Consider the following 27,847-nt stretch of genomic DNA (forward strand, 5'->3'; position numbering starts at 1 on the left):
TCCAGGTAGCAGCTTCTAGAATGTCTCTGGTAGGAACCCCTCTGAGAAAGGTTGCAGAAGTAGATGCAGCCCTGGTGGAATGAGATCTGATCCCCTTGGGGATAGGTTTACCATGGTGCATATAGCAGAAACTAATACAATGGCTTATCCATTTGGAAATAGTCTGCTTTGAAATAGCCTTTCCCTCTGCCCCTGCAGCAAATGCCACCAAGAGTTGTTCAGATTTTCTTAGAGATTTTGTCCTGTTTAAGTAGAATCTAAGTTGTCTGTGGACATCCAAAGAATGCAGAATCTGCTCACCCTTGATCTGTGGATTGGGAATGAAAGTTGGCAGATGAATGGTCTGATTAAGAGCCACAGTGGATACCACCTTAGGCAGGAAAGATGGATTGGTCCTGACAGCCACCCTTGTCCAGATGAAAAATAATGAAAGGCTCCACTGCCATAAGAGCCTGTAATTCTGAAATCCTTCTAGCTGAAGTGACTGCTAAAAAGAAAGCTGATTTCCAGGAGAGAAGACTCTTTCTGACTGATATATAGGTGCATTTGATTTGGGCTCCATTTGCCCTGAATGCACTTTCCTGCCAGATGAGCCCCCCAAGCATAGTCTGCAGTAGCAGCTGGCTCAAAAGGAGGGAGAGTGAATTTTTCCAAAACAAAATTGAGGTCCCATGCAGCAGTTGGTGCTCTCCTGGGAAGTCTTACATTTTTGGCCCCTCTGAGATACTGCTTTAGCAGAGGATGAGAGAAGAGGGGAGGTTCTGGATTGTAATGGGCTGAAATGGCAGAGGCATAGATTTTTATGGAAGTAAAAGATATGCCCTTGTGAAGCATCTCAGTTAAGTATTGCAGAATCTGAGGAATATTGGGCATTGCTGTGCTTATTCCTTGTGATTGGTTCCAGGCACAGAATCTTTTCCATTTGTCAACATAAGATTTTCTAGGACTAGGCCTTCTAGCCTCCAAAATGACATCCATCACAGGTTTGCTGAGGGATGCCAAGGGTGAAATTAGTTGATTAGCCACGCTGCAAGATTCAAAGTTTGGAGCCGAGTGTGCAGAATTTGGTAGTTCTGCTGAGACAGTAGGTAAGGTGTCTGAGGCAGGTGCCACAGAGGAAGGTGTGACATATTACGCAGGAGTAGGTACCAGTGTTGGCGAGGTCAGTCTGGAGCAATCAGAATCATTTTTGGTTTGTCCTGTTTGACTTTTAGTAGAACTGTGGAGAGCAGAGGCAGAGGGGGAAAAGCATAGACTGATAGGTTTTTCCAGCTGAATGATAGAGCATCCACTTTCCAAGCTTTTTTGTGATGAATTCGTGTGCAGAATTTGTCCAACTGATAGTTCTGGGGTGAGGCTAAGAGATCTAAGTCTGGGCTCCCCCATTTCCGTGTCAACATGTTGAAAAGTTGTGGTTCCAGTTTCCATTTGTGTGGGTCCATAAGATTTCTGCTTAGTTCGTCTGCCAGAGTATTTAGCTTTCCTGGCAGGAATTGAGCTTGTATTTGATAGGTCATGGCCGTGTTCCACAATGCCCTGGCTAGTCTGCAAATGGGGTAGGAATGTGTACCCCCCTGCTTGTTTATGTACCACATAACTGTGGTGTTGTGTCTTTATCATTAGTTGTCCTGGATGAAGGTAGTCCTTGAAGGCTGTCAATGCATTCTGTACAGCTAGCATCTCTTTCTGACTGATATATAGGTGCATTTGATTTGGGCTCCATTTGCCCTGAATGCACTTTCCTGCCAGATGAGCCCCCCAAGCATAGTCTGATGCATCTGTAGTTAGGGTTTGGGTGGCAGGGGGTGGAGTGAATGGTAGTCCTGTGTTTTGGTGGCAGGCCTCTGCCCACCATAGGAACTCTAGTTGCAGGCAAGGTAAAATAGGAATCATTGTTTCCAGGCTGTGACAATGTTGTCTCCATAAACTTTTTAAGTACCACTGAAGTTTCCTCATATGCAGTCTTGCATATGAAATTAGAAGAATGCAGGAGGCCATGAACTCCAAGGCTTGCAGAATTTGTCTTGCAGATAGCAGGGTTTTTGTGGCCACCTGTTTGAAGTAAGTCACCAATTGAATTGCTTTTCTGGTGTAAGGTAAGTCATCTGGGCAGTTGTATTCAAGCTTGCACCCAGGAATGTAATTTTTTGAGAGGGTAACAGTTGTGATTTCTTTTCGTTTATGGTGTACCCTAGACAAGTTAGAACCCTTTTTACAAATGCCAGATGTTTTAGAAGAATGTCCTTGTTTTCTGCCTGAATTAGATAATTGTCCAGGTATAGATATATTTGAATATTTCTTTGCCTGCAAAATGCAATTACTGGTGCCAGGCACTTTGCGAAGACCCTGGGCACAGTAGATAAGCCCAAGGGCAGTGCAGAGAACTGGCAATGCAAGTAGCCTGCTTTGAAGCGGAGGTATCTTCTGCAAGATTCCCTGATTGGGATATGCAGGTAAGCCTCTTTTAAGTCTAGAGTTACGAATCAGGCATCTTTGCCTAGCATAGGTAGTAACTGTAGAAGGGTCAGCATCTTGAATTTTGGAATGCCCAGAAATGTGTTTAGAGTGGATAAGTCCAGAACTGGACGCCATGATTTGTCTTTTCTGGGCACCAGGAAAAGTCTTGAATAGAAACCTTGTCCCTTTTCCTCTACTGGTACTGGTTGAATAGCCCCCATGTTCATGAGGGACATAACTTGTTACTGGGCCTCTGCCCACTGATTTGGGGGCAGTTCTGGCCATCCGTTTGGGATTGGCAATGTGTGGAAATTAAATCTGTATCCCTGGGATACTATATTTAAAACCCATTTGTCCTGGGTAATAAGTTGCCAGTTTCGTGCATGAAGTGCCAGTTTCCCCCCCAAAAGGGCGGCTAAAAGGTAAGTGCTTGGTGATTGTAGAGGGAAATCATTGAGACTGTTTACCATAGGGAGGTGCCTTGTTGTTTCCAGATTTGGAGGTGGAGGCACCCCATTGTTTTGTTCTAAAGGTTCCTTGTGACTGAAACCTGGAGCCTTTGGAATGTCTTGATTTGACTTGAGCGGCTCTGGAGGGGACTGGAAAGGACCAGTTCTTAGTAGGCCAGTGCCTACTAAATCTTGGAGGTTGCACTTGCAAAAAATCTTTCACAGTTTGCATAGATTTAGCTTTATCTTCCATCTTTTTTAACACTTCTTCAGCCTTATTACCAAAGAGACAGTCCTGTTGTAAAGGAGCAAACAACAATTTTGCTTTAACATGGTAAGGCAGAGTTTGCTCTTTGAGTCAAACATGCCTTCTTAGCGCATATCCAGTTACAGCAGCCCTGCAAGAGGCCTCCAAGGAATCAAAACCACATTGCAAAGTATGTTTTCCAACTTGTTCAGCTGAATGTAGTAAATCCTGCAAATCTTTATTTTCCACACAGTCAGAGATTAACATAATTTTCTGTTTAAGTAGTCCCATGATATCCTGCTGATATTTAAGCATATGAAATTGACAGTTTAAAGCCCTGATTGCCATGGTTGCAGACGTGTAAACCTTCTTACCCCATCTATCCAGCACCCTGGAATCTCTATCAGAAGGGGTAGGATTTTTAGCAGTAGAGGCCTTAATACCCTTGGGACCCTGAGAAATGGTTTCAGGATCAGCAATAGGATTTTTGAAAAGGAATTTCTGGGAATCAGGAACCCTACAGTATCTGTCTGGCTTACAAGAAGCCGGAGGCAGAGAATCAGGAGTCGTACTTGATTCTGAAAAAAACATCATCAACAATGTCTAGAACAGGAGGTATAGCCAAAGGCCTATGCAGAGAAATCCTGACTTTCCCAGTGGAAATGTTCCCTTAAGGTATGTAAAGTTTCCCCAAAAGAAAAATCCTCAGGGGGAGAAGCAGAAGGAATGGACTCTTCTGCATCAGAGTCCTCACAAGTAGGAATAGACAAATCCTGTTCATTACAAAAGTCAGAAGAAATAGAATCCTGTTTAGAAGATTCATAATCAATGTCTTGCCTAGGCCGCTTAGAAGGAGAGGGTTGGCTACCCCTGATCAGAGTAATTAAATCTTCAGCCATTATGATCATTTGTTTTTAGGCATAGGGACCTGCACATGTGGCCCAGGCGTCAGTTTTTTAGACATAGATTTAGATTTTGACCTTAGTTTTGAAGATGGCATCAGTCTAAAATATAAATCTGTAGGCCTGAAAACACGCTCAGAAGCCGGTGACTACACAGCGGCTCTGGACCCATCTAAGGTAGAGACATCCGCGGGTTCCATAATTGAAGCATCTCGCGGCACACCGGACTCTGAATGGGTCTCAGTAGAGGCCTGCGAATCAGAAGTAGCAGGTAACAGTGGCTGCGAAAGCACCTCACTGAGTACCGGCGAACTGGCGACTGGCTTAGGAGAAGCGTCAACATCAGTTTTGGACCTCGACAGTCTGTCTCTGTCTTTTTCTTTGCGTTTTTTAGGTATTCCGGTAGTCGGATTGCTAACAGATGACATTTCTGGATAATTAAATCTTGAGCCAAAATATTTAGAAGCAAGAATATACCGACGTTTAATCGTGCGTTGATTAAATTTAGTACAAAACTGACAGCAAGGCACGTTGTGGTCAGGGCCTGGGCAAGGAATACAGTACAAATGAAAAAACTTATGAGGTATTTGCTTCACACAAGTAATGCAATTATTAACTTTTACTGACATCAGTAAGGAGCAAAAAAAACTTTCCCCAATGAGGTACTTAGCTTTTAGTTGAAGACTTCAGTTCTGAAACTCGAAAATGAAAATTTCAGGAGTCGGCCGACCGGCACTTGCGAACTGCTTCTGCTTCGAGCACCGTGCGGCAAGAAAGACTGATGTAATGGCGTCGGCTACATGTTTTATACCCCTGACATCATGGAAGAAGGGACAGCAACCGACGCAGGACTCAAGACTTTGTTAATCAGGCCGACTGAGGGCAACCTGCCAGCAGATTACCCAAATGTAATGACTGCAACAGTGAAACACGAAGAACATTTTGTATTGCACAAGAAGAGGGAATGACTGTAGTTCTTTAGCAAAACACACTAACAAATGGCAACACACACACACATTTGTACTCCAAGTTTTACAAGTTGTGAATGTGAGTATGGGGAGGGGGATTTAGTAAATATGACTAAAAATGCAGAATTACAGTGGATTTTAAGGTTAGGAGCGCACAGGGGAATGGGTCTGAATGACCATGTACCCCTAAAACTGGTATTAAAAGCAAAGAAAAGTAGACAAATGTACTCTTCTGCATCTTGGTATTTTTTTGATGTGCAGTTTTTAGACACTGTTGCTTTGAAAGCAGATACCATGTGGATTAATTAGGATTCTGCACTGTTGTGTTAACTGATACTGAAATCTAGTATAAAAGAAGTTCATTTGCTTTACTTTTTTGTCTGATGAAGTGGTGGTGAACACTGCGAAAGCGCTAACTTTTAATAAAACTAGTGGATTTTACAACTGTTGAGCCATGCCTTTCTGCCTGTTACCAGCTGTGGTTTTGCTTGAAATTTAAAAAACTGTGAAGCAATATTACCGAACAATTTAACATTTTTTTTAACAAATGCCAATGTTTATTGACCACATATTTGATTTTAGGCATATTAGTAGCACATGTGTGCATTAGGCCCGGCAAGCCAGCACGTAAAACTCTACTGCCAATCATTAGTGGACCGGAGTTCCGCTGTGGCGACCCCTACCCAGGAAAAGCTGAAAGACACAAACACAAACAAGTAGCACATGTGGTCACCAATCTAAGTTGGCCTGTACCAGATCTGCTGGTTTTAGCATGACAATCCTAGACTTTATACTAGTAGTGCTAAAGCTTTATTTAATGACTGAATCCTTATGTACTTTACCAAATGAGCCTATGTTTCAAGTCATTAGCTTCCAATTCAAAATTTGTAGAATTGCTACACCTGAGATCTCTGCCTCCTACTCAAGCAATTTCAATCATTTTGTTTAACAATTACTTGACTTCGTCAATGTTAATGTTTTATGCGTAATGAGTATGAATTTGTTCATGTAATACAATTCATGCCATTTAAGGATTGTGACTGGGGTTCTGTTTTATTACAGCACTGGAAATGCTGATTGGGTGAAACTACACTCTACTTTCTTTGTTTCATGGTGAACATTCACCTTCTGCATGAGCAAGATTACTTTTTCAAAGATGTCTTACTTAAGTATATATAAAATAAATATATATATATGTATTCACACATATAGACACACACACACACACACACACACACATATAGATAGATGCAGCTACAGATACATGGATACATATAATTTTGAGATATATACTGTATCTTTTTAACTTTTCTTATACAACAGACATTTTAGCATTAGTTTCTCTGACCTGGTGTTACTTCCGCAGTGGCATGTTCCAAGCACAGACTATCAAATAACTTCTCAAAGAAGCTCATGGCTTACAGAGTAAGACAGAGATCACTTCTAAATAACGTTTAGGAAACTGAATATAATGACATTTCCTGAAGCCTTTCTGAACAGATCAAGTTCCCCAACCCTATGACTTTTCTACTAAGGAATAATATCTTTTCAAGTTCTGTAAAGTGGCTTGCTTGAAGATTACAAAACACAGCCCGTATTCAATAATGGGTTGGTTGGATCACTAAGTTATTATGGTAAATTAATCTTCTTGAAATGACTATACATGCCCTTTAGAATAAGATGGGCTAATGAAAATGATTTCCTGACTTTGGTATAGACACAATGGTCAAACAGTTGGCTACCACCGTCACCACATCTTTAACTGTTTTGATTGTTATAACCTGACATTTTAATCTGAACATAATCAAAGCTTACATTTCTTCTGCAGAGTTTCATGAAGATATGTTTACTGCCATTATTAACAGTGCCCCAGTTGTGAATTTTTTCTTACTGTCTTAGACAGAATTTCAGCATCTTTTCTTGAAGAAAATGTCACCAGTTTGCAGTCATCAGTGCACTGGGCTAGCTACAGCTCATTTTTCACTTTTTTTTTTTTTTACCAGAAAATAGTTCTAAAAAAAAGTGGCTCCAGTACAGAGCCCTATGTGAAACCACTGCTAGACCTTGTTAGTGCAGACAAGTAATCTCACACCCAGCTAGAGCTGTTATGTCCTGTTGTTTAGTTATTGCTTGCCGACTGAATGATATACAAATACTTGATTGCAATAATTTGCCAATTATTCCATAATATGAGATTGTGCTGAATGCCTTAGCAAGGACTAAATAAACGGTATGAATTGTAAATCCTTCTTCAAGTCCTCTTGTTACGTCTTCATGGAATGCCACAAGACTCTAACGCATGAGGTTTCATATCTAACAGAAATTAAGATGCCCTATATCATTCTGAGCAAGCACCATTACAGCTCTCCATGAATTCTGATAGTTTTAGATCTATAAACCAGATAAGTATTTTATCTGGGTCTCATATGAGCCTTTCACTTTGTGAACTGGGACCACTACAACCTGTTGCCATTCGTCAGGGATGTGCCCACATGACATTTTATTTAATGTGACTGCTAGGGATTTAATCAGTTTTTTCCATGATTCTGAGTAGGAAACCTGCAGGTATGTTGCTTAGTCCTATGGAGTTTTTAATTTTATTTGGGGCATTAAGTTATTAGTAATGTAAGCAGATAACCGATGGCTCCCTTGCCTCTATAGAATTTGGACACATTTCTCAGATTATTATGACATTTGCATAATTTTTTCTAAGCCTATTTACTCTACCCTGTGGCTAGGTAATCAAGTCATTGTTTACTGTTAACATGACACAATCACAAATTCTCCTTCTCAGTTTTCTAATTAAACACCCACGTTATTATTGCTTAAAGCCAAACTGAGTTCATAGTTACATATGCAATATCTGCTACGAAAATTTATTATGTACCTTATTTCAGCTAGACTTATATTAATAATTAGAGTAATTTCTGAAAAATAAATAGCACATCTCTTTTTTGCTGTACATCTTATTAATTTTGTGATTCTGCCATTTTTTTAATTTACCTGCAAATATGTATGTTAGTAGTATACATTCATTATGGATGAGCATATTATCCAAGTCTGTTTTCAGAAGTATCCTTTATGGAGTCCAAGACAAAGGGAAGCTAAAAATACAATGTATAAAATAGAGATGTGGGCAAGAATACTTGCCATAAACAGTAGATCGTCTAGGAGTGGTCACTGTTGTCCACATAATCTTTGTCTTCGTGCTGGTCAGAGCTTCATCAGCAGTTCTGTATTACCTATAATGACCTATGCTGGTTATGTGCTACGTAGCATAGATCTTTGATATGTCTAGAAGGCTGTTATACACAGTCCCATCAGTAGGAGCTTTTGTCTGACATTTGAGCCCATTTTGTATTTACAGAGAAGTATTACTGCAGCAAACTATTGTGGTAAAAACAAAAATACATAATATTATAGTAAAAGAACAGATAACTGTGAAATAAGCGCTGTAACTGTTATAGAAAATATAACAAATCGTACAAGGAGAATGAGAAGAAGGCAGCTTTACTGTCCCACTGAACACTCCTCGAAAATCCACCGATATGTTAACTATTCTGACATACAGCTCTACTGTCTTCTCTGGAGTAGACCACTCTAATAATAAATCAAAATATTTAGCTAGATTCCCAATTAGTGTTATTAGACATTATGGGAAAGATCCACCGTGGCACAGCTGTAGCAGAACCTGCCCTACCACTATAGTGCCAACCAGTTTCTACTGTTTGGTGACAGTACACACTGTAGACTCACTTCTGAAAAATGATACTGGTGCTGCTGTTGTCATTGTGAAATGTTCCTAAACTGTAACTTGTAAAGGTTTATTTATAAGTGGCTCCATGTTGCAGAAGCTTAAAGTTCTGACTGCGATTCAAGATGACCTAGGGTACACCAGTGTCCCAAAAGCTGCAGAATCCAAAGAAGAAGGTTGGGAGTGAGCAGCAAAGAAATGGAGGTGAGGGAAGGAACAAGGTAGGGCAGAAAATGTGAATATTGTTAAGAAACTGGATATAAAGCAGGTTCATAAATAATGATATATATAGCTATCATAAGGTTTAAATTAAAAGTTAAGAAGTCATACAGTATCTTCCACTGTTGTTTTCTCTCTGCCCCTGGGGGGGCTATCTCCACGTGGATCTTGAAAATAACCCTGGGACTTTTTGAACCGTGTCTTTCTGCCATCTCATTGGTTCCTAGAAAAGGACCTTTGAGAGGTAGAAAACATACTCTCACAAAAGACAGGGTCTTCCCTTCCTGTTTGCACCTAGAGACTGTGTCTTCTACCTTGGGGCCAAATAATTCTGATGACGAAAGAAGATTTAAATGGGTATGCAAAATCACACAAACGCATCTAGGCATGTCTACTAATGGAAATACCTGAACTCGCTGCCCGTGAGGTACCTTCAGCAGCAAGATTAATCTCATGGATGAATTAGAAGCAGATTAGAGGGTAGCCAACTGTAAGGAAATGGTATTTTCTTCCTCAGAGGATATGGACCCCAAAAGAGATTTGGTAAGCTCCTTGATCAAATCTCTTTGAAGGCTGGTAAAATGTGCCAAATAATTCAGCGACCTTAAAGCAAAGGGCACTGATGCACAGACATACTTTCTAAACCTGTCCAGTACCCTAGACCCCTGTTAGGGGGAGTGGACAGAGGAACTCTTTTCTGCTAGTTCCTTTCTCGTGGTGACCATGGCATCAACAGGTACTCCTTTACTCCAGTGAAGACGATCTTTTGGGAATGCAATAACTTTGTCTGGTCTCTTTGGAATAGGCTTGACAGTATCCAGTTCCTTTCAAGCCTGCTGAGAGACCAGATCTATAAGCTCATCGGCAGGTGGAGTTGCCCATGAGGTAGATGGGCCAGACCTGAAAGCCTCCAGAAACACTTACTCCTCCATCAGGGTTACTGGGAGACCAAATACCTCTTTGTTTAATGAGTTCCAAGATGTCTCCAAAGGGTACATCATCAGGTGGTGATCTGGGGGACCCTTCCCCTCAACAAAATCAGTGTCTTCAGAGACCTACTCTTCTGGAGAGTCTAAGTGCCTCCACTTGCACAGTTTCTTGCAAGGAACCTCCTCAGTGGGATGCTCTGGGGAGGTATTGAAAGAGATAATAATACTCTGGGTGGAATGGAGGCTGGTTCATGCTGGCTGTCCCTGTGAAAGGATGAACGAGACTCCGGATGCAAAACAGAATGAGACAAACAGGTCTGATCCAAGATTTATAGGTGTGTACTAGGCTAATGGCCCAGGAGCCTTTACAAGCCTAGCCCATAGGACTACCCTGACATTGTGCCACCAGACCTTAGTTCACAGTGCCTCGGTCAAGTAGAGCCACTGGAGTGATCCCCAGGTGAATTTTCTATTTCCCATCCACTCATCAAGATTTCTCTTGAACAGGGGCAGTTTGGTGCTCTGTTTGACATGCATGGGTAGTCTTATAGCATGGGCAGTCTCTGGGTTAGGAACCTATCCCTCCAACACATTCTGTTGATTGTGGTAATGAGGTTGAGGTCTCTGGAGCATGTTTTGCAGAGGTTTTGGGATTTCTTTAGATGTAGCACTTCTAACAGAGCTGGATCAGACATGGCTTTGTACGTCAAGCAGAGATTGCCTCTAAGTAGGCGATATGAGACAGAGAATAGTTGGAGTTTTTTTGTGTCTGTCCATATAGGACAAATGTTTAAGGCCTAGGATCCTCTTTGTGAGGTATTTTTATGGCCTCTCCAGTTGTTGCAGGTGTTGTACTTGATCACTGGCCTAATGAGGGAAGAGTAGAGGGAGACAATGACCTCTTTCTTCCTGGATGCAAAACCCTTAGTAATGAGATGCGACACACAGAAGAACTTTCTGACTGCAGTAGCAATGTGGTGGTCAAAACAGAGGTTGCTGTCAACCTGTGTTCCCAGATCTCTTATAACGCCTTCTGTGTTCAGTGGGCTACCATCGATGAGGTAATTCATGGGAAATGGGTTTTTTCACAAAGGGGATGATGACACATTTTTTGGCATTAAGCTTAAGGCCATGGTTCTGACACCAGTCACTGGTCTCAGTGAGGCCTTTCTGTAGGATGTCAACATCACTTGGGGAGTTAATAATAGCTCCCAACTTGCAATTGTCTACAAACTTTGTCAGCCAGCGTCCCTTCGTGTTGGCCTGGACATCAGAGAAGTAGATACCAAACAGGAGAGGACCCAGGACCGAACCCTGTGGGACTCCTCTCGTGAATGGTTGGCAGCCTGACTTGGAGTCAGCTACTTTCACACTGTGGGTTTTATCTGTGAGCCAGTTTGTAATCCACCTAATGATATAGGGGTTGATGCCTAGCTTAGTGAGTTTTTCCCTATGATTCCTGAGTGGGGAATGGTATCAAATGCCTTGGCCAGATCAAGGTAGGCTGCATGAACCACCTTGCCTTCATCCACAGATCTGGCGACTGACTCAAAGAAGTCGACCAAGTTGAGCAGGCATGACTTACCCTTCACAAAACCAAACTGTGTGGGATCCAGAGTTTGGAGAGTCCCTATATCCTTGTTTATTAGGTCCATGATGATGCGTTCCATAGCTTTGCATATCATACTCATCAGGCTAATGAGGTGACAGTTCCCAAGGTCTGTAGTCACTTCTCCTTTGTGGAGAGGGATGACTGCAGCAGTGCGCCATTTGGTAGGGACAAAGCCTGAGGTGAGGCTGTGATTGAACAGGGCACACAGGTGAGGTGCCAGTTCACTCTGTAGTTCATATAGAACACAGCCAGGGATATTGTCAGGTCCCATAGAAGCTGTATTTGTGGCCTTGGACAGTGCTGTTTTAACCTGTGCAGCAGTAATACTGGGTGCCTGGCAATCTACTGGTATCATGAATGGTCCTTTGGGGGGGTAAAGTTGGCACTGAATCTGTCTGCCAGTATACTGGCAATATCTGTTGGCTCAGTATAGGAGGTACCACTGTGCAGTAGCTCAGAGCAAATCTGGGTATTGCCATGGAGATTCTTTACATAACTATAGAATGCCTTGCAGTTGTCTTTACTATCTGCTGCAATTCTGTTTTCATAGCTAGCTTTAGAGGATTTGATGAGGGATCTCAACTTTTTGTTGTGGCTGATAAGGGAGTTTTTCCAGTCTTGGGACTTCACCTTACTCTGCATCAGTTTCCTCCTTTTGTTGTAGGGTTTGTTTATGACAGGGGACCACTAGATTGGCTTCCTTTTTTTGGAGGAGAGCATCTTGGTTCTATTGGATATGGCGAGATCTTTGCTTTTGTGTACGTGTTCGTACAGTGCATTGGTGTATGATTCGGCAGTCATGCAACTATTCTCCATTTGCATGGGTGCCGTGAAGTTAGCCACCTCTGTTTTTAGGAGCCCAAAGTTAGCTTTGGAGAGTTTTTCATGGTGGTTACCTTTGTGGGTGGTGGTGGGAGGGATGTGGATTTCCAAGGTGATTAGTTTGTGGTCAGATCTAACCAGGGAGGAGTTGACTATTGGTGTAGAGCAACGGTCGCCCATGTTAGTAATGACCAGGTCAAGGATGTTGCTACCTCTAGTGGGGGTAAAAACAAGCTGGTCCAGGGCACTGGAATTAATGAATTCCAGGAAATGTTGGGCAAGTGTATTGGTACAAGAGTAGTTTTCCCAGTTAATGGAAGGGTAGTTGAAGTCTCCCAATATGACAGTGTTAGGTTGGACCCTAATATTCTCCAGGGTGCTAACAAAAGTGGAGTGTGAGTCTTGGGACATGGATGTGGACCTATAGCAGGCTACAACCTGAACCGCTGTCTTACCCAATGTTAGCTGCACCTGAAGCATCTCTGATACGTTATGTTGGGCTACCAGGTGTGTGCATCCTTTATGAATACAGAAACACCATCGCCTTTGGAGCTTTGGTCCAAGTTCTGGGGCCGAAAGGTGTGGAATGAGTTACAGCCTGGTAGTGCAGGGGTGCTTTCTGCTGCCTTGAACCAGACCTCTGTTACAGCACAAATGTCGATGTTCTCCACTTTAAAGAGTGCTTCAAGCGAGTGCATTTTGAGATTTAGACTTCTAGCGTTGAGCAGCATGACCCTCAAATTGCATTGTTTGTAGCTATTACGGTGGTAATTCTGTCTTTGGAACACTGCCTAAAAAGGCACTTTAGGGGTGGCAAGAGTCACCGGCCAGTATCCGGAAGCCCAGGGGTGACAAATGCAGGCCATCTCTGGCAAAGCATCGAGGTCTGTCAATCAGGTCATCCCAGGCAGAAAGATACTGGATCCCCTTAGAATGACAACAGAAACTTAACCAATTGTTGAAACCAATAATTTTCTGCTTGTACTGTAGTATCATTCTGGGTGATGGTAGGATGCTGCTCAGGGCTAGGGTCATACCGGCCTGGGCTACATAATCCAAGAGCTCCTCCATGTAGTCCAGGGAGGTACATCTCAGGTCATTCACACCCACATGTACAATGTCAGTGTCATATTTGTACCTGTTGCTGATGGACCTGAGTGTGTGCGTTATGCGGTGGATCCTGGCACCTGACAGTCAGCTGACTGTTACTTTCTCCTTATTCAACCTAGTGAGTGGGACATCAGTGTGCCTTACTATCAAGTCACCTATGACTAGTATGTTGGGCATGCTGTTTTGCCTTAGGGGCTTTGGTTGAGTGGCACACTGTTTAGAAGAGTTATGTGTCTCATGATTTTTGTTGTGTTGTGGTGGTCGAGTGCGCTTCTGCCTTGGAGGCAGTCTCTGCTCTTTGGGTAGATTTTTATTGAGAGCCTCCGCAAAGGTGGGTGTGTGGTTTGCATTTTTATGTGAAGGCAGTGCTGGTGTGTTTTCTGGAGGGCTATATGTTCCATGTGGTGTGGTGCAAGTGTTGACCTTCTCGTCTTGACCAGCTATTCCAGTCTTGGCTGGAGAGTGCATGGCTTCCAATTTGGATATGTAAGTGCATCTCTCACAAGTCTGAGTGTTGGGAAGTAAGAGGAGAGGGTTGTCGGTGTACATAAGGCAGCTGCTACATTGCCTCAGGATGCCCAAGTTCACCAGGTTAATAGGAGAAAGCACAGGGAAGTGACCTTTAGACAAGCCTGGAGAGGTAGGCATTAATAATAAGTACTGGAGCTATTTCCCTGCAAAACGTTTAGTGCTGGTAGCACTTTTGTGTGTTACAACAATTGCTACAAGAAGTCTGTAAAGTGCTAGACTCATAAGCTAGTAAAAGTGCAGGAGAAGAGAGAACTAGCAGATCTAAGGGAAAAATTGAAGAGCAGACTTTGGCACCATTCAGAAGCTTACAAACAGTCCTAGATACAGCAAATCTCTATCTGGACTAGACTAGTTACAGGAAAGGTGGGAAACAAGTACAAACTTGGGCTTTTAAACCAGAAAGTTGAAAGAGCTAGAAAAACTGCCCAAATGGCCAATAAACTACAATTTCTGGGCCAGAAACCACTCCTCTTGTGGTAGATAGGCTACTTAGAGCTTACCACTCTGACTGATAAGCTAGAAGGCTTCCCTCCAACACAGAAAGGCTTGGGGAGCTCAGAAGCTTACAAACAGTCCTGGATACAGCCAATCTGTATCTGGACTAGACTAGTTACAGGAAAGGTAGGAAACAAGCTTAGATTTTTTTTTTGTTTAGTAAAGTGGAAATGGACGAAGGAGAAATAGAAGATAATTCAAGGTTAAGGACCTAAGTGGGTTGGCCTTCTCAAATGTTCTCTATTAGGTAGAATGAGCTAATGACACTAGACTGGGATAGAGCTGGGATACAGCTGAACAGATGGGACTGGTAGGAGTGTCTGAAATCAAAATATGATCTCACTGTACTCGGTTGAGTAAAGATAGGATCATCTCATTTCTAGGCATAAAGATGACTCTCTCCACTACCTCTAAGGCGGAGTGCCTAGGAGAAGTAGAAACTGATGGAGCCAATGAAGTATCCTGATGGATCTTTGGCTCCCGACATCCTGCAGGCAACGCACTTGAGAGAGTCAGAACAGAGATATCTAAAACTGATGCTCTGAAGGAAAGATATGGTTCTGACAGTTTCAAAGTCAATTCCAACACCCCAAAGCCAGCATCTAAGCTTCAGCTTTGAGGTACTTGGTGCTGGACAACTCAGAGAAATTATTGGAGTCAAAGAAACAACAAACATCTGATCCAGTGAAGACCCTCCCATGGATTTTGGATCTGACGGCTCTAAACCCGAAGGATGGATTGGAGAAAGAGATATTAAAGGGGTTATGGATCTAAGAAGGCTCTCAGGACCCAACGTGGCTGATGTTGAGAGCACTCTCATTTAAATTTGCATCCTTAGGAACTTCCTCATCATCCTATCTACATTTGCTTCAGACAGGGTCCTGGAGAAATGAAGACAGGAAGCTGTAGATGAAGGCCTGGAATGTTGTCTAGGTGACTATTCAGGGAATGGAGAAGGCAATGTGGATGAGGCAGGCTCCGAGATTAAAGGTGAAGTATTGGATCTGAATGATTTTTTTTGTCTCTTGGTTTTGGATCCGATACAGTCAGATCTGACTTTTTTCAAATTGTTTATCCAGTGGCTCCGATAAAGGAGCTGAAGTTGACGCCAAAGTAGAATGAAGCTCAGGGTATCTTTTGTGAGACTCTTTAGGAGCCGAGTCACCCTTCATGTCCTATTTCTTGGGGATCTGGGCCCCAGCAACCAGAGTGGAGTGTTTAGAAGGACAAGATCCAAAAGTATAAACTTATTTGTCCTATCTATTAAGGCCCTAGAGTTGAAGACTTTACAGATTTCACAATCCACGGTTAGATGTTTTTGACCTAGATAATACACACATTCTGTGCGGACATCCGAATTTGGAATTTTGTGCCCACAAGACACACACTTTTTGAAACCGGACAGTTTGTCCAACATATTGAATAGTTTAAGCAAGATATGGAAAAGTAACAATCCTCTATAAAAGGAATACTAATTTTTTTTTTAAAAAATAAAGAGAAGAAAGGGAGGGGAAAGAATTACCAACAATGGTAATGGAAGAGTATTAAATTACTACAGAAAGGGAAAAAGAGGGAAGACTATCAACTATAGCATGAAAAAGTTATTCGACAAGTTCAGGAAAATGTTCTAATGAGTAAATTTAACAAGGATAAAAGGGAAGAAAGATAAAGAAATTAAATTAAACTCATTGAAATCTGAGCATTTCGATTAGCGAACACCTAAGGCTCGAGAGCTCACAATCTAGGTCTGTTCACAATGGCAGCAAACGAGATCTGGGGTATGTCTTTAGTGGGTCATTATATGTAAAGAGATTAGCTTGAGAGTTCAAGATTCTACAATCTGGAAGAAGCAAACAAATCAGACTTGAGGGATGGATCCAAACTCCAACAGTTGAGAAAGGAATGAAAATGGACAACATCAGTTTGGTGCTTCTTTCCTGGATAAATAAGCAGCAAGAGCTAGTAAAAATGTAAAGTTTCAAAAGTCTCTTTTTCACACAAAAACATAGACCAGAGTACTTTAAAACACACTGTCAACTCCCAAAAGTAAAATAAACAGTTTCTCCACAGAAAAGATGGTTATCAATTACTTTAAACAATTTTTAAACTGACCAGAAAAAAAATATGGTCCTGTTTAAAAGTTCAGTAACGTTTTGGGACTTTCCATTAAAACACAAACTCCTAGCTCAAAAATAACTTTCATAAACAGGAAAGTACAATAAAACTATTTTTTTAAAACACTGAAGTTTTTTTCTCCCCAACAGGAACTTACCTGCCCAGCAAATGAAAAGCACAAATAGACTATCAATCCTCGGATAAGCTATTACATACAAATCTGACAGAGGAGCACTCCTTTCAGCAGCAGGAAAGCTCTGAAGGGCTTTGCACCCAAACCTGTCTTTTTAGTCAGCAAAGCTCAAGGTGACAGTTTAGGCACATGGAAGGTGCCCTGAAGCTTTGGAATCTGACCTGCTGTTACATACTTGGCAGGACATAACCCATATAACTAAAACTACTGCAGCAGTGTCAATAAGATGAACATGAGTTATGCTTCGCAGTCTGGATTACATTATAGTTTCTATAATATGTAATGCTGGTGTAATAGTTTGTGTGTGTACACACATGCAGACTCTGCAGCTAAGATTATTGCATAACAGAAGTTCTTTTGTTTCCTTACAAATAAAGTAATACATACTAAATGAATGTACAACAGCAACAGAATAGCAAGCTTATACTGTTTCAAGTACTGCAGAGGCTGGTTCATTGTTTAATTCAGTTCAGCACAGTTAAATGGGAGGATGGTGAAGCTGGTGGAAAACATGCTGCTACCTTAATGTTTGTGATTTCTTACTATCAAATGACATAAATTTACCTCTCCTTCTCTCTCTTACACATTAGTTAACAGGTGAGGGAAAGGTATATTGTCAATTAGAGAGGCAAGGAAGATGCTGACCTTAGAAATGTCTCCAAAGGTGGATGAGCTGCTGGACACTCCAAAATAATGGCTATAGGTCTTGTAAATCCAAGGAACTGGTTATCACTCTTATGAACACCATATAAGAGCAGAATGGTATAAACATAAAAAGGTTCTTAATTAGAAAGACACTGCACAGAATCTACAGGCAAAAGCAACAGACAGCTTATGTAAATCCCTATGGATATCAAACTGGTGCTAACCACGACATGACTATCAATGACTGGAAGAAAATTTCTTCAAAGGCCTAAATGATGCACACAATTTACTCTAATGCAAAAATGACAAACTGGTGAAAACAAGTTGGTGGAGAACCCAACAATATTGCCATCACAAAACTGCCTATAGGTAGGTGAGCAAGGCTGTGCAATATATAGCGGGCATGGCACACAACTAAACAAAAACAATATTTGTATGTGTCATCTTTAAAGAAGTCAGCTCCAGATGTCAGAGTAAGCTGAAGTAATCAGACATCATAAACAGGCTGAACAGAAAAGTAACCAAGAAAGAGCATGGAAAAGGTGCCTTCATCACTTTTGTGTCAGTTTGAGGCCAAACCTAGTAGCACTCCCTTACCATCCTCAAAAGAGGTGGTCAGTGGCTGAGATGAGGGGTATCAATGGAGTATGAGTTAGGAGAGGAAAGCTGGCAGTTACAATGGCTAATCTTCTGCATCATTTGTTTGAGCAGCTTAAACAGCATTAATGGCAACATATGAAGTGACCAAGATAAATCTGCCAAATAATCCTGTTTGTTGATGAGGAAGAGAAGGCTCTAGGGCTGCTATAAAGGCCACTTACTAAGCCAGCCTTTGTTCTGCCAGCATTCTTCGCTGGCTTATCCTAGGGTTATGATGATTCAAGAGTGCAAATCTCAAGCAAGTAAAGCAGACTAGCACTTTCATCACCATTTTACACGTAGCAAACAATCTATCTAACTCTGCAGCAGAACTCTGCTTAGGATAGAATGGCCTGGGATCTATGCAAGAAGCACAACAGTGTGAAGAGCAATCCTGCTTTGGCAATACTTTCCATAGGCTAACTTACTTTAGAAGGAATATACTGGGAATTTTTCAGATGACTTGAGAAATACAAAAAAAATATTCAAAGTGAATGAAAATAACTCGTAAAAAGCAACGAAAACTGTCAATAACCAGAATGTCAGTGGCCTGTTCAAAGGTCTGGTGTGCAAACTGATCAACACTTGTAAAGAATCAAATTAGCATGCCTGCACCAAAGTATGAAGGTTTAAATCTTGACTAGGCTCCTTATGATTAAGGTTTTATTAGTTTGTTTTGGTATAACCCAAAATAAATCTTTTTTTTTTTGAAAAGGGGGAGCCCCCACACACCCCAATGGGGGAGGAACACCCCCTCTCACCTGGCAAACTTAAATATCCCTATTCTGATGTCACACAACAGTGGAGAAAAGGGAATTCTCCACTTTTTCGCAAAAGTGCTTTCAGCGAAACATTTTCATTGAAATAGCAATTGTCCAAACTTCTACTGAGTGACTGACTGATACTCTCCCAAACAGTGCACAACCCTCCAGCTAAGCAGTATCAGTGTGCAGAAGGATGCGACCACAGTGACTCAGCACAAGCATTATAATATTCTGTACAGCCAGCAGGGAATGGAGGCACATTGGTAGAATATACAAAAAAGCCTAACACCTTATGAATTATGGTCATGTACTCTGGTTGTCACCTTTCCCTTCCAGTGCCCTAGGACATTAGGAGTCAGTGAGCAAATATGTCAACAAGAGATTTATTTATTTTACATTTGGTAACTGGTTTAGTCCAACTGTGCAGCAGCCCTTTTTCAATGGAGACCTGAGGAAAAAAGCTCCAAAAAATATATATTCTTCTTCTTTCGGCTGCTCCCATCAGGGGTCGTCACAGCAGATCAACTGTTTCCATTTCTTCCTGTCCTCTGCATCTTGCTCTGTCACACCAACCACCTGCATGTCCTCTCTCACCACATCCATATACCTTATCTTAGGCCTTTCTCTTTTCCTGTTACCTGGCAGCTTTATCCTTGGCATCTTTTTCCCAATACACTCTGCATCCCTCCTCAGCACATGTCCAAACCAACAAACCACCTTGCCTCTCTGGCTTTGTCTCCAAACCTTCCAACCTGGGCTGACCCTCTACTATACTTATTCCTAATCCTGTCCATCCTTGTCACACCCAGTGCAAATCTTAACATCTTCAACTCTGCCATGTCACGCTCTGACTCCTGCCTTTTTGTCAATGCCACTATCTCCAACCCATATAACATAACTGGTCTCACTACCCTCTTGTAGACCTTCCCTTTCACTCTTACTGGTACTCATCTGTCACAAATCACTCCTGACACTCTTCTCCACCCACTCCATCCTGCCTGTACTCTCTTCTTCACCTCTCTTCCACACTCACCATTACTCTGAACTGTTGATCCCAAGTATTTAAACTCATCCACCTTCGCCACCTCTACTCCCTGCATCCCCACCATTCCTCTATCCTCCCTCTCATTCACACACATATATTCTGTCTTAGTCCTGCTGACCTTCATTCCTCTTCTCTCTAGAGCATATCTCCACCTCTCCAGGATCTCCTCCACCTGTTCCCTACTTTCACTACAGATCACATTGACATATTTACAGACTGTTGAGTCATAACCAAACACAAAACAGATTCACAGTTATAAAAAGATAGTTTGGAGAAAAAGACAACCTGCTGGTAAATATTCAGTGGCTTAATCAACACAGTAGAAAACAAATGTTATATACAAGGAGATAATCCCAGTGCACTGTCATTATCCTGGGATATTTTGCTGGAGGCTGACAGTAAAAACTAGCCATATGTACAGTAAAGAGGAAGAAGCAGAAATGGGAGAGAAAAAAGGTAGATGTGGGAGTATTCAGAGGAGTATAGGAGGAGGAGAAGAAGAAGGTAGGACAAAGTTGGGTAACTGCATGGGCATGTCCATGATTTGCGAAAGCAATCCTTAAGAACTCTTTTTAAATGAGTTAGGGTTAGGGATAGATCTAACACAATGTGGTACTTTATTGCAAGCATTTGCTACTGAGTACAGGAGTCTGCCAATATTTTTGTTGAGGTTACAGACTTGGAGAAGATGCTGTTGAGAGCTCAGGATGGCAGTGTTGGGAATGTAGGGATGGATGAGGGAAGAGAGAGAGAGAGAAGGGCAGGAGGAGGGGTCATGTAGTACAAAATGAGCCATGAGAAGTTGGGGCAAGAGGATCTGATGCTGAAATTCCAGCCACTGCAGGTTGGTCAAGACTAGGCAGTGATGGGAGTGGTAGGGGTAGTTGAAGGCAAATCTTGCAATTGTATTATAGGTGAGTTCCAGTTTAGACAGAAGGTCGGATTTGAGGTGTGTAAGAATAGGGGCTGAATAGAGTAGAGTAGGAAAGCTTGTGCAAGAAGAGTGTCTTGAAGAATTTGTGAGGAATTTTTTGTGCATGTATAACAGGCCAAGCTTTTGATGAGTCTTTTTATAGACTGCTGAGTATGGAGATCAAACTTTAGCTGGTCATCGATGATCACTTCCAAGAAGTTTTGTTTGAGGTTCAACAGAGATGACAGTATTGCTAAGGGAGGAAACAGTAAAGGTAGCTTTGTGATGTTGGAGAGATTTAGGAAGAAATAAGAGAAGTTTGGTTTTCTTAGGGTTAAGCAGAAGTTAATTGGAAGCAAGCCACTTTTCAACAGAGTATAAAGTTTCTTGGGTGAGGGTGTGAAGGTGGGAGATATTGTCGAAGCAGGAGATGATAGCGGAATCATCAGCATATTGAATCACAGGAGAGCGTAGAGGATGAGTGGAGGTCATTAATAAAGATGTTAAATAACAATGGTCTAAGGATGGATCCCTTGGGGACCCCTGTTTGTACAGGTAAGAAGAGAGAAAAATCAGACTGCCATTTAACAGCTAAGAATCTACTGGAGAGATAGCTGGTCATCCAAGAAAGTGCATTTGGACTGAAGTAATTTGTAGGAAACAGTGTCAAAGGCTTTGGAGAGGTCCAGAAACAAACAGGAGACTAACTTATTGCTGTCATGAGAGTAGCCAACAGTATTAATGAAAGATGTCACAGCAGTTGCTATACTATGTTTACGTCGAAAACTGTGCTGTAGGGGTCAAAAGATTTTCTAGCAGAAAGTGATCAAGGAGCTGTTTATGAATGCACATTTCTAGAAATTTTGACAGGGGAGACAGAATGGCAACTGGTCTGAAATTTAAAGCATCAGTAGACGTACCACCTTTATGTAAGGGAATGACATAAAATTTCTTTGAGGTGTCAGGTACAGTATTTTCCTTGATGCATCTATTTAATAGTATGAAGATGGGGTAGGCGATGGAGTTGGCAGAAATTTTTAAGAATTGAGGAGGAAGGTTGTCAACTGATGGAGAACATGTTTTGAGTTTGCCTAGAAGGGATATGATGTATGCAACAGGGGCAGATTTAAAAGAGAAAGAGGTTGTATTGGTGAATGGAGTGGAGGTGGGGGGGGGGGGGGTAATAGTGGCATTCTTTGCTAAATTATAGATAGAGTCAATGAAGAGGGAATTTAGAAACATAGCAGTATTAGTGGAAGAGCAATTTGGACAGGGGTTAGGTGATGAGGGGCTTCCAGGATGTAGCAGTTTATTAACAGATTGCCAGATTTTTTGTGGGCTGGAGTGGGGGTTACATAGGAGTTTTTGGAAAAAGTTTTCCTTATCAAGGATGACCTTTTTTGGTTAAATTACAAAGCTCTCTATAGGTTTGAAGATCTGAGGAAGATATGATTTTTTTTCCATCTTTTCCATACACAGTCTCGCTTGTTCATAAGGATTCTAGTGGCTTTTGTTAACCATGGAGTGAAATGACTTTTGATTCTTATTTTTTATAGGGGACAGGGAGTTAGGTGTGTCAAGAAAAATGTTATTAAATGTTACAAAGGCATCTTCCAGTGTGAGGATATGCAGGAAGGACCAGTTGGTCGAGGAGAGTAAGTGGCTGAAAGCATCTAGGTTAAAATTAAACAGATTACAGTAGTCTTTAAATTATTGGTGTTTGTGTAGTAGTGGAGAGTGTCTGAGTATGAATGTGGGGTGGTGGTCACTTAGGGTGTCAGGTAGAGTAGAGGAGTTATGATAGAGGTAAGGACTGGAGGTGAGGACCCAGTCAAGAATAGAGCCAGTGTCAGAGTGTTTATTTAGATGAGTGGGGGGTAGAGATTAGCTAGGAGAAGCCATAGAGGTTAATTGAGCTATTTGGGGAGTCGGTGTCAAGGGTATTCAAGTCAATGTTAACATCATGTAAAATTACAGTTTCATAGGAAATAGTCTGGGAAATCCATGAGAGAAAGAGTTCCAGAATAGGGATGCTGTTTCCAGGGGGATGTAAATGGAAGCAATAGCTAGTTTCTTGTGATTATTGAGTTTACAGCTGACAATAAGAACTTCAGCAGGGTGGAAATTTGGAGGAGAGATTGTTAGAGGATGGAGAGGGAGCGGATTAGAACAGAGAATAGAAACACCACCCCCTTTTTACTTTAGTCTATCTTGCCAGAAGATATTATAGCCTGGGGGAAGAACTTCAGAGTTGGATATGTGAGGCTAAAGCCAGATTTCAGAGACAGTGAGAATGTCTGGGGTGTGTAGAGAGAGTCAGGCATGAAAAGGTGAGATTTCATCTGGATGCTTTGAATGTTCATACATAGAATAGATAATTTTTTGGGGATGTAAACTTGAGAGTCTGAGAAATTGTACAGGGGGTATGGATTAGGGGATGAGAGGAGTGTGTAGGGAGAGAAGAGTTGAGGTCAGGTCCAGGGTTAGGATGTATATCACCTGATAGTAACACGTTAAGAATGAAGAATTTGAGAGATATATGGTGGAAATAATGAAGGAAGTTTTTAGTTTTAATTTTAGGCAGGAGTGTAGGTAGTTGAAATATCCTGATTTAGGCAGTGTGCCAACAGAATGATAAAACAGTGGTGGGGTTAAAAGGAGAGAGTAGGTAGCAGAGTAACTGGTTTGGAGGTGGGTAAAAGTAGATGTGGAGTGTCTGTGTGTGAGGATACAGTGATAAAAGGTAGCAATGGAGGCAAGCTAGAGAAGGGGAGAGATACGAATAATTAGTAGGAAGCTATTTGAATATTTTAGTTTACGGAAAGACATGGTGGGGTATGGCGGGGAAAGGGTGATTAACTGAATAGAGTGACAGGGATGAACAAGTAAAGAAGCGGTCTTTTGTATGATTGGTTATTAAAGTACAGAAAGGGATGTTTCATTGGAAGGTTTGGGAGGAAGCTGGGTGGGGAAAGAGGGATTCAGTATAAGTGTAGCATATGTGGGGGTGGGAGGGAATGGGGGTAAGGGAGCAAAGCGAGCCCGAGTGGAATGAAGGCAAATGGAGTGGGTTGGACTGAGTCTCAGGAGACCCTAAATGAAACAATCAGTGAAACTGTAAGTATTTAACAATGAAAAGAGAAGGCTTAAGAGTGTCAAGGACAAAAATCTAAGGAAAGACAGAAGTTTAAAACAAAAAGGGGGGAGGCAAGTTATAGACATTAGAATAGAGTAGAACAGAGATTAGATTAGGATGGGAAGGTAACAAAGGATAGGCAATTGGAAAGTATCTGAGTAGTGTAAAAATAGAGTGTGGATGAGAGTCAAATTAAAAAAATAAACTTTGGTAAAATCTACAAGCACATGTTAAAAAGGAGGCGGGGGAATAAAGTAAAAAGAAAGAGTAGAAGGAGGGAGTGAGTGAGGGTTTGTATCGGTTAAGGAGAAGGGAAATAATGGAATGGGGGGAATGGAAAACAGTTAAGAAAAAATAAAAGAATAGAAAGAGGAAGGTACACTAGCTAGTAGGAGACCAGAGAGCAGGAGGAAGCTATGGCAGAGAGGAGGCATAGAGGAAAAAGCTAAGGGGTTCAGATTTGGTGATGTGCTTACATGTAGTTTATTAACACAGAAAATATAGCGGTAAAAAGGCAAATACCAGTGAAAACATACATTAATGTGTAAATGAAACTGCATGAGGCAATGCCGGACTGGGCAGAAGAGGTGCTGATTCAGCCCAGACTGGGTGTGGAAATGTCCTGCACTGTAGGTTAAGGCAGCAAGTACCAGCATTAATGTGTAATTGAAACTGCTTGAGGCAATGGTGGGCTGGGCAGAAGAGGTATTGATTAAGCCCAGACTGAGTGGTGGAAATGTCCCACACTGTAGGTTAAGGCAGCAAGTACCAGCATGGCCCAGTTTCAAGTGAAGCTTCTGAATGAGAAGACAGTCTCCATGTAAGCATTACCAGTCAAATTCACCAAATCTCTAGAGCCAAATTACATTTATAAAGGTGAGGTATGCTGCGGCAGTGTGTCCAAGGTTTTAAATAAAAAAGGGTTTTGTTCCAGAATATGGCTTTAACTTAAAATATTCTTTACTGTATTACTATTCTGGAATGGATACTGACCACAGTACAGTTCTAGAATTAGCTGGAAGCGTGACACTATACAGTCAAAAAGAAATGCCTTGAATTCTCCATCCCTTTTATTTGTGTAATACTGCATCACTCAGTCAGTTTCTTATTTGCAGAACAGTCTTTTGCTGATTTTTAAGACATTCCTTCAGCATGTCTTGAGTCAGTGTTAGTCAATGTTCCAGCAATGCAACAGTCTGTGTCAGCACATCCACTTGTTCAACAATGTGTTCTAATGTGCTAGCGAGAAGAGACTGGACACTGGTCTGCTCCTCTAAAGGGAATGTCATTGGCTGACTCTCAATTTCTTCACCTTGTTCCCATCTACTTGGGAAACTTGAGATGGAAACTTGATAGTTGTAGGGCAGATTATTAAAAAGGGAGAATTGAAGTGGTCAAAGAATTATCAATTACTATACAGCAGGCTATGTACAAGGACGTGATAATTCAGGTACAAACAGTATTTGGCTTCACAAAGGGGGTCCCAGTGGGTGTGGGTATGTACAAGGGTTGAGCTCTAACCTCACTGCTGCTCATACTACAACTAGTGATGGACTACATTGGCAAATAGGTCAGAGGGGACAGTTCAACAAAGTCACTGTATGCAGATTATGTGTCATTTCAAGCAGATTCTGAAAAGGAACTTCAGCAAATGATAGAGGGGGAATGGAATGCAAAACTGAAGGCACGTGGGATAAAACAAAGTACAAATAAGAAAGTTGTAATGGCAGCAAACGGGAAATTGGAAGAAGATGAGAATTGAGGCAGAAGGCAAAATAGTGGAATAGGTTAAGAGATTTAAGTATCTGGAAGGGGTGGTTGAGGAGAAGGGAAGTTTGAATGTGGAGGTCAAAGCTAGAATCGAGGGGGTGGGGTTGCAGGCAACTGACACTGATTGTCACGGGTACTGTATGACAGAAAAATGTCAAAGAAGCTGAAAAGTAAGGTGTGTAAAACAGTGGTGCAAACCAAAATGCATTTTCATGGACGTGTGACTTTATAATAAAAAATGCACTTTTAAAACAGACATATTAAATGCTAGATTGTAACTGGCACCAAAAACACTGGGTGAAGCAAGCCAGAAAAGACAAAAATATTGTGGATCTTCATATTAAGTTCTTCATGTACTTTCCCTTACTTGTTCTACTGTATCAATATAGGATGACTGCTAATATACTGACTACTGTCAGTATGGACATAGCAGAGAATCCAGTAAACAGAGATCCTGTAGAAACTTAGAAGAAATAACCTACCTTGGCTAAAATTAGGGCTGGTCACCACAAGCAGATAAATTACATTAGTGCTCCAGGAAACCTCTCCAATGAGGAACACAGCAACAAATATTCAGATATTTTTATGCTCAGTGCCTTACGCTGGATACAGCTTGTAGCTGAATTGCTTCCAAACATTTCAGCTGTTTAAAATGTCAGGGTAACATAATATTTGGACAGCTTTAGCAGTAATTAAAGCAATGAAGTATTTTTTGCTACCTATCACTAAGAAAAGCTGAACAGACACAATATATTTTTGCTAAAGGTGACGGCCCATACACTGAGATGACACTCAAGATGGAAAGCAGAATTAAAATCTAGTCAATAGTGGATGACTATTACACTCAAACTATTTTTCCCACAAATGTGTTAATATTACCTTATCAAGTGTTCTGCAAGTTCTGCAACTAACGTATCTGGGCAGTCCTGTAGATGATTTGTTAAAACCTCTTCAATCTCTTCCTGTGACATGAAAGGGATGTTGTGTTGCTTGTTCTTACCTATAAAAAACAGACCACATGAAATGACAGCAGAATCAAAAGCAGCAAATGTAAAGGTATTTTTCTGACAAATAAAACAAAAAAGAATGAATAAAACTCGTGACACTACTAGCTCATGCCAGATAAAGCATCAGTAATTAATGAAATATTTCATTGTTCTAGCTGTAATGACATGTTTATACTTCATCTACATACACAAGCTATTAATTTCAAAAATAGAGATGACTTCACCTGCAGGTATCCTACCATATCTACTGGAATCCGAAAAAGCAGACACTATGGCAACAACGGTCAAAATCCCTACATGTTGCAATTTTCAATAATACGTTAAATGCCAGAAAAGTGAACTATTTTTTTTTTTGGCAGCAATACAAAATTCAAGAAGCAAACGACGTTGAGAATCCACCTGTATTTTAATCCACAAAACTGTTATTAATGACACAAAAACTTATTAATGACAAAAAAAGACATTCGTGCATCAAGCTCCACAAGTAATGTCACCCAGGAAGTCTTCCTAGCACAATGAAAAGAATGACTCCGCTACCTGATCTACACATTCATAATCATATACATCCTCCACATGACGCCAGGGTATAATGGTCAGTCTGCACACAATTCCCATTCTTTCAATGAAGTCGTATACAGAATACACCCTTCAAGGCCCAGGTAACATAGGATGCAGACAGTCAATTCTCACCCCCCACCCCCGTCTAAAAGAAAATAAAAGCAGTTACAGAGAAAAGTATAGCCATCACAACACCTCTTAAAGAAAGCTCACACAGCTCTACCATTTCACTTTGACAGGGCTCTTGCAGTAAATGTTCTACTTATGTCAGTGTCCAAGCTTGTACACAATTCACTACTCCAAGAACATGAAGGGGGGAATCATAACAGCCTACAGTGAGACAATAATCTCTTAATGCATAATCTCATCAAAACCATTTCTGCTTCTACAAAACATAACCAGACTGCAAACACTAAAAGTACATAAAGGGGAAAAACAGCATTAACTATTACTACTTGAAACAGCTGTTAAACAAGGCCTAGAAGCTCTATCTCTCTAGATGAATGCCCATCCACTACAACATCAATACATTTGTCCATATTTATGGGAACAATGACAGTACAATAG

General features: G+C 41.3%; 1 protein-coding gene across 2 annotated transcripts in view; it reads right to left on the reverse strand.

The window, feature by feature from the left end:
- The window catches only part of UFL1 (UFM1 specific ligase 1), a 911,566-nt gene that overhangs the window by 239,457 nt on the left and 644,262 nt on the right, over nt 1-27,847 (reverse strand). For both annotated transcript variants that reach the window (XM_044065765.1, XM_044065759.1), the window contains exon 13: nt 26,595-26,715. In XM_044065765.1, coding sequence (XP_043921700.1) covers nt 26,595-26,715 — 121 coding nt within the window. The remainder of the gene's footprint in view (nt 1-26,594; nt 26,716-27,847) is intronic.

The sequence above is a fragment of the Protopterus annectens genome, chromosome 1.part0 (genome assembly GCF_019279795.1).
Source record: "Protopterus annectens isolate FY-2018-M chromosome 1.part0, PAN1.0, whole genome shotgun sequence".
Taxonomy (NCBI): domain Eukaryota; kingdom Metazoa; phylum Chordata; order Ceratodontiformes; family Protopteridae; genus Protopterus; species Protopterus annectens.